At 34.9% G+C, this 11,006-nt stretch overlaps 2 protein-coding genes across 2 annotated transcripts; both read right to left on the reverse strand.

The window, feature by feature from the left end:
* Positions 1-1,420: 1,420 nt before the first annotated feature.
* On the reverse strand, positions 1,421-5,119 carry LOC104827497. The gene is made up of 12 exons (XM_010560672.2): positions 4,801-5,119; positions 4,093-4,252; positions 3,603-3,803; positions 3,428-3,489; positions 3,299-3,347; positions 3,141-3,196; positions 2,977-3,063; positions 2,836-2,886; positions 2,390-2,629; positions 2,213-2,306; positions 1,974-2,114; positions 1,421-1,837 (listed from the first exon to the last, which is right to left on the reverse strand). The coding sequence occupies exons 1-12, from the start codon at positions 4,960-4,962 to the stop codon at positions 1,755-1,757; spliced, it is 1,386 nt and encodes a 461-aa protein (XP_010558974.1). The 5' UTR covers positions 4,963-5,119; the 3' UTR covers positions 1,421-1,754.
* Positions 5,120-8,152: 3,033 nt separating this feature from the next.
* Positions 8,153-10,262, reverse strand: LOC104827498 (embryonic protein DC-8-like). Its single transcript, XM_010560673.1, has 3 exons — positions 9,420-10,262; positions 9,219-9,331; positions 8,153-8,543 (listed from the first exon to the last, which is right to left on the reverse strand). The coding sequence occupies exons 1-3, from the start codon at positions 10,152-10,154 to the stop codon at positions 8,288-8,290; spliced, it is 1,104 nt and encodes a 367-aa protein (XP_010558975.1). The 5' UTR covers positions 10,155-10,262; the 3' UTR covers positions 8,153-8,287.
* Positions 10,263-11,006: the final 744 nt, after the last annotated feature.

An 11,006-nucleotide genomic window follows, 5' to 3' on the forward strand; every position in this document is an offset into this window, starting at 1 on the left:
CTTTTCAAAAATAGAAAATGATTTGAAGTTGAATTCACCAAATTTCAAAGATCCAATATATAATTCTGAAAAAAGGTGTAATTTGTTGACAAGCTGAAAAAAAGGTGTAATTTGTTGACAAGCAAAACATATATATGTGCATATATATATATATTTATACTATTTGCAATGTCGGAAGAAGAAGAAGTAAAGGCAACCAAAAAAGAAAAGTAGAAATAGTCCTAGGTATTTTGGTAATTAGATTAAAAATATATTAATTTTATAATTTTAATATATATGTGGGTATCCCGAATATCCATTGTTTCACTATTCGAAACTCGTACCCATATCCGTCTTACGGGTATTCTACATTTTAATACTCGTTTTCGTTTTCATTAGGTATCGAGTATCTACGAGACCGGATATCCATATATCTGCAGGTAACGGATTTACATGCCAATTTTATTGAAGATATAGTTGGGTTAAAGGTATGAATTTTCGGATTTTCATATATATATATAAATAAGGTATTGACATTTTTCAAAGTATGTCTATGTTTTCCTTGCAACGACTAAAAGATTTCGCCATCTCTTTTGTTCAGTAATAACAAACTTATTTTGTAATACCACATAGTTTTTATCACCATGCAATATGTAAAAAATACAAAAAAAAACAATTTTAAAAAAATTTATATAAACGATAATATTTTGATAGCATACCACACAAAACATAGCATAAATTTAACGTGTTAAAACTATTTTAAAAATATGCATACTGATTTATAGTGTTTATGAAAAATATAATTAATTATATTAAATTTTATATACTTTAGAATAACAGTTGACAAAATATATTTTTTAAATATCTTTCTAAGAAGGTATTTTTTTATATTTCTAAATAATAAATGTTTTAGATACGACAAAGTGCATATGATAGGTTTTGTCAAAACCAACACAATGTGGTGAGATTGTTCTTAACAAGTCTTTGTCCTTCGCTGCACCACAATTTGTCATACGAGTCAATCCACAACATTCGTAGATTTACCAAACACTTCTCCAATTATTGTTGCCTTATAAACAATGTTTTTACAAAAAAAAATAATAATATTGGCTCAGAAAATCAAACATGTCCAAATCTCGAATCTTCCATTAAAATAATTTAAGTAACATCTTATTTTTAAAAAAATATATTTTTTAAAAATTTTTAAAGAAGTTTTTAGTTTATTCAACTTTTTCATATTTGTTATATTTATTTGTATTTAATTAATTTTATTTAAAAACTTAGATCGATTTTTATGTTTTTGTTGAGTTATTCGATTCGATTTCAATGTATCTAAATTTCATTAATTCAAAAAGTATTTTTTTTAATTTAGTACTCAGTTATTTGATGCCTCTTGTTTATATGAAAAAATAATTAATTCCGGATTTTTCAAGAAAATCCAAAGAGCAACATAGAATCAATAATAACAATGAACATCCAATTTCCCAGCACATATCTGAATTTAATTACATGAAAAACAATAACAATGCCATCTTTAAGATATGGTCAACTATGAGTTGACCAAGAAACAGATGCCTAATTACTTGGACCGCAAGCAACCATGAACCAGATGACTAATTACTTGGGCCACAAGCAAACAACTCACATGACATAATGACATTACCACAGATTTATTCTTTGGTGTTGGACAACAAAGGATTGGCCAACAACCAATTTAACTCAAACAACACAAATTCATCATAATGATTTCTTCTTCTTTTGGGCAGGGCCAACGATCATTGGCTGCTGCAGAATCCCAAGAACCCCATGAACTCGTGGTTGTGAATCATCTCTATACTCTTCTCTACTCCTATAACTCCTGTTTCAGACATTTTCAGATCATACCCAAAGAGATTAGGACAAGAAATCGTGTTAAATTCCAGTGTCTGAATCGATTGTATTGTGAAAGATCGATGCTTGGTAAGAAGGAAAAGAATCTTGAAAATGAAACATACCCATCGTGAGAGCGCTTGCAAAGATGACGCCAGAGAGAACGAAAACGATGATCGAAGCCCTTCTCAAGATCGTCACGAGTTTTCTTATGAAGGATTGTCCCCAGAAACCGGCCAGGATCGATACAGACATCAAGTACAATGCTGAAGGGAAGCAATGAAGATTGGTGAGTTACACATTCCCAACTCTGGATGGTGTTTGTTTGTAATGTGAATCAGCGAAGAGTGGGTGAGATTTTTACCGTATGGAATGGGGAATCTCTTGAGCAGATAGAACTCAACCACCGACAAGGATGAAGAAAACATCATCACAAATGTAGCTGTAGCACTTGCAACCTGTGTAGAAAGATTTTGGATCAGAAAGAAGGAAAGGAAGAAGCTTTTTCACGTATAATGTGTATATATGTGTATGTATATACCTGAGGAATGACACCGATCTCGAGAAGCAAAGGGCCGAGAACAAACCCGCCGCCGGAGCCGAGGAGGCCGCCTACGGTGCCACCCACAATACCGCAGAGCGCACAGAAACTGAGGTTAAGAGGCGTCCACTCAATGGAAGCTTCACATATTGTTTCAGTGTTTCCACTGCTGATTCTCTTCTTGTGCTCTCTGTACAACTTCACTGCTTCATACCCAAACACAGCTATCGCAATAGGAAGCTGCAGAAATGCATACGAGGGAGAGTTCAAGCCAATGGCACAAGAAAGTAGAAGCAAAGCATATCAGAGCATATGTAAGGGTATTATCCTTGTTATGTAAATAACTTAACCTTGGTTTCTCTACTGTATTTTTTCAATATATGTGTCGTATTATACAGTATACAATACCCCTATGCTCTCATAGAGCACACGTCAATTTCATTTACCTGTAGGCTGAAAAGCACCCAATACCATGTACTGCATCCCCTTGTTTCGTTCTGTTGCAGGATCAACGTTAAAAGATTAGATCCGGGAATAATCACGAATACGAGAAAATGTTAGGGAGATGACGAAGCATTTTGGCTTGCCTTGATAACTTGGATGAGCAAGAAAGCCGACCACACGATTACCAGAACCAGAAGCCTTTTCCAATTGAGGTTTGAGCATACTGTTTCCTGCATGTTGATGATTCTTGGTTCTCATTCAAATGTGTAACAAATTTCACAGCGGGCCAATGTTTCAGAATACGTACCAGCTCTGATTTCTCTTTCTTGGGGATGAGCGGCTCATACTCGGTATCGATCAAAACTGCAAGAACAGAGATAGATACACTTTTCTTGTTAGTTTGATATGGAAACCCAGTTCATCTGGTAAATGACAGCAAGAAAACGGTCGAGGGATTTCGCGTACGTTCTCCACGGGAATTAACTATCGACGCTTGTTGCTTTGCCATCTCGTTCTGTCAAAACCCGTCTTTCAGTAATCCATATTTGTTAAACATCACTTGCAGGAAGAAAGAGAAAAGGGCACTGAAACTACCTTCAAAATTGTCTCCTCCTTCCACATCTCGATCCCCTTAAAGAAGGATCTTGAAGAAGTCCCTGTTCATAAAGCCAAGAAACCCAATCAATGAAACATACAGGATGTTTCTCGTTTTTGTGTCTGAAAATCAAGAAAGGTGAATTCAGTCTCTGCATAATAATAATAACAATACCGATGAATAGTATGATGATGAGGACTGTGATGAGCCAGTAGGGGAAAACAACACTCAGGGAGACGCCGAAAGTGATTCCTAACAGAAGCATGGGCTGAAAGAGAAGGGCGAGATCGTAGTCTATGATGGGAACTTCTTTTGTTGGATGGGAAACCCTTAGGTTGTACCAAACCGATGAAGCTGAAGCCCCCATTATCATACCTTCAAACATAGACCAAAGAACCCACATCAACTCCATGTTTTACATCTAATATCCATATCTATCTATCTGGATATTACACCTACAAGTCTGTCCATGTTGTTACATGATCCAATCCTTTAGTTCGTAGAGCCAATTTACACAAACCCGAGTGACAAAACCCGAGAATCTTTGTGCTTCTACCACAGATTGTGTAAAAAGATCCCAACTTTGTTATGATTTTGGAGGCCAAAGTTCAAGGAAAGATTGAAGCTGAAGAACCTTATAAAGAAAGAAATAAAAGTGAATTACATTTCGAAATTGCGGCAGCAGATTTGGTGTCGAATCCGATGATCAGAGTGAGCATAGGAACGAAAATGCCGCCGCCTCCGACTCCTCCCACGGTTCCACAAGCAGAGCCTAGGAACCCTATCACAGTAGCCACCACCACCCTCCAACTCAACTCCAAATCCTACATTAGAGAACAGAACAAAAGAGTATCAAAACCCAGAGTTTCCTCTTTTTTTTTTTGTGTCCAAACCAGAGACCGGAGATTCGTTCCGAACTTCTTGGAACTCTCTACTGTTCGGTGCCGAGACAAAACCCGGAAACAGAAAAGTTTGATTGCTTATCACTCATTGGTTTTTTTACACGTCTCCGACTCTCAAATCCAAAAAAGAAATTACAAATTAATTTCGTAAGCCCATTATCTCTAGCTGGTCGGAACCCACAAGGAGACTCGTACGCCATGAGAATTTCAGCTCTACAAGAAAGCTCTGGAAAATATTATTTATTCCGTGTCGTAATCAAATTGGGAAACTGTTTTTATTCAAAATGATTGGTTAGGCCGGCGACTAACTATGATTATAATTAAAAATAAAAAAGGGAAAACAACCCATGATTCTTGAAAATGACTTCAGTACCACAGAATATTCAGAAAATTAAAAAAAATAAAGAAGAGAGATAAACACAAACAGTTACGAAGACTATCCACCGTGAAAATAAAGGAGGAACTCTTACCGGCCAGATTCTCGGGGAGTGAGAGAGCGTAGACGAGGAAGAGAGAAGAACATCGGGTTGTGTCTTGTCCGAAGAATCTCCGAAATGAAACACTGAAACGACGGCGACGGAGAAACACACGAGAAGATACAGAAGAAATCCTTTAGTGCCTTCTCTACCCATCGTTCGTAGTTCTCTCACGTTTTCTCCTTCCTCCCTCTCTCTTCTTCTCCCTCCAGAAACCCTAAATTATTTCTTTTTGGGATTCTTCTCAACCCGTGAGATAGAAATTAAAAAACCAGGAGAGCTCAGAAACCTCTTATAAAGAGAGGGAGAGGGGAGTGCATGGGATGGGACTCTCACATGTATTCTTGCGTGATTGGTTTGTACACGTGGTCCAGTCATATGGCAGGACATTTATTCGAGGGGAATCTATATATATATATATATATATTTCGGGGTTTCTTTCGTTTCCTTGTTGAGAGGATTAGGCAAAATTAAATAAGAAAGGGACGGATATTTAGTAATTTAGTCCGAATTTTTAAATAGTAATTTAGGATATATTAGTTTTTTATATTATATGAAATTAAATCCTAGATGCTAACGTTTTTATCTATTGTAAGAATGTACATGATTTTTAGGGTTTAGGGTTAAAAAAACGTAGGTATAAATTTAAGTTATTCGAAATTTAAAAAAAAATATTGTTAGTAATTTCCCAAACAAATTTCGGATCCAAAAAAACGACGTACAAGTCCCTAATAATAACCACGAACAAATGGAAATTACCAAATTAAATAAAATATATTTATTGTACAAATGTAGAAGAAAAAATAGATACGTTTACTAGAGCACACAACATGTGGATGTAGTTCATTGTCACCTGATTTTTTCAAGAACTAGTGTTTCATTCCCTGCCTCAATATAATTTTTATAATATAAATATTCATCGAATTTGTGGGCAATTTCTACAACAAACAAAAGTGGTATCGTTACATAAATATATATTGTTCATCATATCATAATATTAGTAATTCAACGACTATATACGAGAAACAACATTTTCCACTTATACATACGTGTGTGTGTGTGTGTATACGACTCGCACTTTAAAAGAATTTATTATAAATAAATGCTTGGTTTATGGATTGATAAACTATAAGAGGTGAATATTCGCTTACGTGTGTGGGTCCCGCATTTATCGGCGATTGGTCGATAACGTCACAGCTGTTCATGTTGTCGACCCGAATAGGAATGGTCTTTTTTTGGCGCTTCTCGCACGCTTCGTGGAGGTCGTCTTGAAATTGGAAACCATTTTTTTTTTACATTTAAAAGTGAAATCGTATACGTTTCCATGTGATTATTATTATTATTATTATTATTATTATTATTATTATTATTATTATTATTATCTAATCGAAAACTAACTGAAAATCGGGCGAATTTATGTATAATTTAGAAAGTTAAAAGTAGTAAAGAGGTGAATAAGAGTTTTGAGAATATTTTTCAGTTAATTAATTTTTTTGATATAATTTGGGTATATTAATAAAAAAAAAGGGTGATACAAAAACCAGGATTGACGATCCACATTACAAGCCAATAATTAAATTTGTATTGGAATATTTTCAAAAAAAAAATTGATTTAAGTTTTACACATGTCTCGCTTATTTAATCCTAACTAGATAATTTTGTATTTTGTTAGTGAAATATAAAAGATATTAAGATAAAGTCACGATTTTTAAAATTCAAAAAATATTTCATAAATTTTAATAAACATTAAGAATATGTTTATTATTTATAGTTATCAAGTATATAAATCACTCAGGTTCGATTAATTTAACTCGGATACCTAATCGAATCAGATTACACATCCATAAATGGGTTGCTTGCTTTTGTAGATTTAACAATATATTGATTATCTATCACGTCATTCACAAATGTCTTTTCCAATAAACTAAGTTCAATTGCCAAATTAAAATACACAAAATAGAATAAGAAACTCAGCAAAAAAAAAAGAGCCTCTAACATATATTGAATTATAAATTCTCCGTAAAATTTAATTAAAACTTGCTAAAACAATTTCAAAATTCTACAAAGAAAAAAACTATGTTTGTCTTTTTATGGGATATATCAATAATGTGTTTTAAAATAATTGTATGCATTTTTATTTTTGGACATCACTATTTGCGTGATGGGATGTTTTACCTATACAAATGACGATGTATTTAAAGTCTGCCACGAAATGGATTATTACAAATTTATTACACAACCCTAATAGGGCACATCACAAGGCCTACTAATATGGATTGGAGCTTTTTATAATTGTGGCATTTCTAAGAAATTCTTACAACAACTACTAAGTAATTAAGTATTTTATGTTATAATCCATGTTCTATATATATATATATATTTATGATTTGTAAATAGGTCTCCCACTTTGATTCGAGCTTACAAAATTAAGTTACTTGAATTCAGTCATATATAATATTATTTAAATTAAATTTTATGGACATAATTTTTTAAAGACTATACAAAAAAAAATAAGTAAACAAAAAATTTTAAAAAAGAAATATTTTTAAAGATATTTAAATGAAAGTTAAAATTATATGAAACAATGGACGCATATTTTTGTTGTGTGTCCGTATGTATATATCACGCAAATAAGAAGTCATATTTTTTACTCGGACTCTTGGGGAGAAGAATAACGTTTACCTTAAATATAAATGAACAAAAGAAGACACATATGATGCAGTAATAATAATAATATTAATAATAATAATATTAATAATAATAATATTAATAATAATAATAATAATAATAATAATAATAATAATAATAATAATAATAAGACAATAACATGTACGACGGCGAGACAAGAGAACCATGTGGTTGTGAATCATCGTTGTCATTGTCATGACTTTCTGCCCTGTGGTCTCAACGAAAATCATGATTTTTATGTGTCATATATTGCGTTCATATTATATTTTATTCATAGGGACAGCGAAATCAAATTGAGAGAAAATGGTTATGATATTATTTTTTGTTTATTTAAATCGACCAATCTATAATTTCACATTTACGACCCTAACATCTTGGCACGATTCTCTTTTAACACTGTGTTTTTGCATGGCTGGAGGAGACCAGCGTTGTGACTCGCGATTTGATGTGGTCATTTTGAATTATTTATTTATTTATTTATATTCAGATTCGATTATTTTCACTTCAAATTTCAAATGTTTATTCGGATCCAATTATTTAGTTTTTAAAAAACCTTGACTTGTATATTAAATTCGACCTAATGAAGACGGATTATTTTAAATGACAAATTCGAATATTTAAAAAAATCGAAACCCAAGCAGATAATTCAACAAAGACATTAGAGGAGAAAACCACCTCCTCGAAGGTGGGAACACGCTTTGTTATTACAAAAAACCATTACAACCAACAACACAAAAAAAAAAGTAAATTATAAGATTACACAAGAAAAGAGCATGAACAAGTAAATAAAAGATCACAGCTTGACTTTGCCCTTGCCCTCTTTGTCTTCCTCGTCCAATCTTCCAACGTCGTTGAAAGCTTGACCGGTCATCTGATCCGAGGCCTTGAGAGACTCGGCCACCGGCTCCTTCACATTCACTTCCACGGTCGTCCTCCTGCTGCCCGTCCGGTCACCCTCGTCCTGACCGGAGGGCATGGCTAGTTTGCTCTTGATCGCCCCGGTCACGCTCCCTATCGCTCCCATTATCGTTCCTTTTCCTTCGTTTGCCCTAATAAATATTCGAATTAATTATATCATTAATTATCGTATCATTCATAGAATCTTGAAGGGGAAAAAAACTGAACCGAGCCAATACGTTCTTAACCGGAAAAACCGAATTGAACTGAGCCAAACCACGAAGAAAACTCAAATCAATACGTTCTTTAACCTAATGAACTCGAGAAGAAAAACAAAAATCAATACGTTCTTGACCTATAATAAAACCGAACTGAACCAAAAGAAAAACGTTACTAACCTAGTAAAACCGATAAGGAAAACCAACCAATACGCACCGAAAACAAATGTTCTTAGGAACCGAACCAGAACCAGCACCCTGAATAATACCACCGACATGCACATGGATCCAAATATTTTAAACCGTTTAATATGAATCCTAAAATGTAATATTGAAATACGCGCACGTGTAGACTCACAAGTAACATTTATATGAACCCTAAAACTGAACCGAAATAAGTAGACAAACTTTCTCGTAGATTAACCGAACTCAATTTTATCATAATCGAATATCAAAAAAAAAATTACAAACCTAAACAAGCACTCTAATTAATACCACCAATATATATATCCACATGGGTCCAAATATATTTATATCACTTATATGAATCCTAAGATGTATCATTGGACTGCACACACATGTAGGTTTATATACACATAATTTATCTACCTTTCTGTGGCGGAATCTTTGGTTTCATAAGCTTTTCCTGCCTCTTCCTTACCCTCTAATCTCATCTCCTCCATTTTCCTTCTTGCCTCTTCCCCCGTCTCGCTTAATTTCTCCTGCATTCACCCCAATATTACATACACATAAAATATATGACAGAAATCAATCCAATATGGTATGTGTATATATACACATATATATAACCTTGGTTGTGTCCTTTGCTTCGACTGCTGTTTGCTTGGTTTCCTCTTTCTTGCCCGACAAGAAACCCATCGCCCTCTTCGCTGTGTCCACCGCACTGTCTTTCAGCTCACCGAGCTTACCCACTCCGGCGTCTTTACCTTCTGTCGCCTTCTCTGCCGTGTAATCTTTATATTCTCCGGCCTTCTCCGCCGCTTCGCCCGTCTTCTCCGCCGTCTTGTCCTTAGCTTCTCTCGCCTTATCCGCCGTATAATCTTTGTATTCACCCATCTTCTCCGCTGTCTTGTCTTTCGCCTCTCTCGCTTTGTCCGCCGTGTAATCTCTGTATTCACCCATCTTGTCGGCCGTCTTGTCTTTACCTTCTCTGGCTTTCTCTGCTGTATAATCGGCCGTCTCCTTCGACTTCTGCACTGTCCGATCCTTCACTTCTCCGGCCTTCTCAGCGGTGGCGTCTTTCACCTCCTCCGCTTTCTCCGCCGCCTCGTGGCCCTTTCCGGAGACGGCATCCTTTGCGTGCTCGTACGTTCCCTGCACCGCCTTCAGGACCGACCCAATCACGCCGGACTTCTGCTGCTCCGGCGGATGCTCCGTCATCCTCTCCGTCACAGTGTACCTCACTTCTCCGCCGTGTTGGTTCACGTCTCGGAGATCATCCGCCGCCGGCCTTGCCGCCGTCTCGGCCCTCTCCGTACTCTTTGCTGCTGCCGCCGCCTCCGCCTGTTTCTGTCCTGACGCCATATCCTCTGTTTTTTTCTTTTGGTTTGCTTGTGAAACAAAAAACTTCTTACAAGAACACGACTGGTTTTGCTAAATGTGATTAGTGTTTGTTTGTGTTTTTGCTCTCTGACTGTTCGAGGCGCTTTTGCCACTTTTTATAGGAAGTGTTTGGATTAGTGGTGGTGCCACGTGGAAGTCGATGAAGGAGAGACTGCCACGTGGACTGTAAAGTATCTCTTTTTGGACACTTTTACCCTTTTGATGTCACCGAAACCGGCCAATGATCTTTGACGTGACACGTAGCTGAACATATCGTTTCATCAAGGAACCACGCCACGTGGACATTTTCATGCATGCAGATGGCTGGCTTAAGGTCTAAGCAAAAAAATAATAGTCGGTTATATTATTTAGGACCTCAAAGAGATACATATCCGTATACATTTACATATGTATGGCTATGTATATATGAATGTACGCATTATATTTATATAAAAGAATTTTTCGACTACCCAAATAAAGAAGAGTTAGATTTTTGGAAAAAAAGATAATGTAAACATTCTGATAGGTATAATTTGAATTAATAATATCATTTGACATAAACAAGAATTCCAAATTTCCTTTAACAAAAAATAATTCCAGATTATATGTGGACTTACGTTTTCTTAAACATTTAGAATTATATAGTAACAACTATTTTTCATTTCTAATGTATTCAATGATATTTTAGATTTTGGTTTGAGTTTAAACTTTTTAAATTTCAAAAATTTTATTAATTACAAGTTTTATCTTGAATTCCGATTTAATTAGTATTCATTTTATTAATATTATTTGTTTTTCTTAAATTTATTTTATATTTTCTATTATTTTTTATTT

Source organism: Tarenaya hassleriana, unplaced genomic scaffold (assembly GCF_000463585.1).
Source record: "Tarenaya hassleriana unplaced genomic scaffold, ASM46358v1 Cleome50, whole genome shotgun sequence".
Classification (NCBI taxonomy): domain Eukaryota; kingdom Viridiplantae; phylum Streptophyta; class Magnoliopsida; order Brassicales; family Cleomaceae; genus Tarenaya; species Tarenaya hassleriana.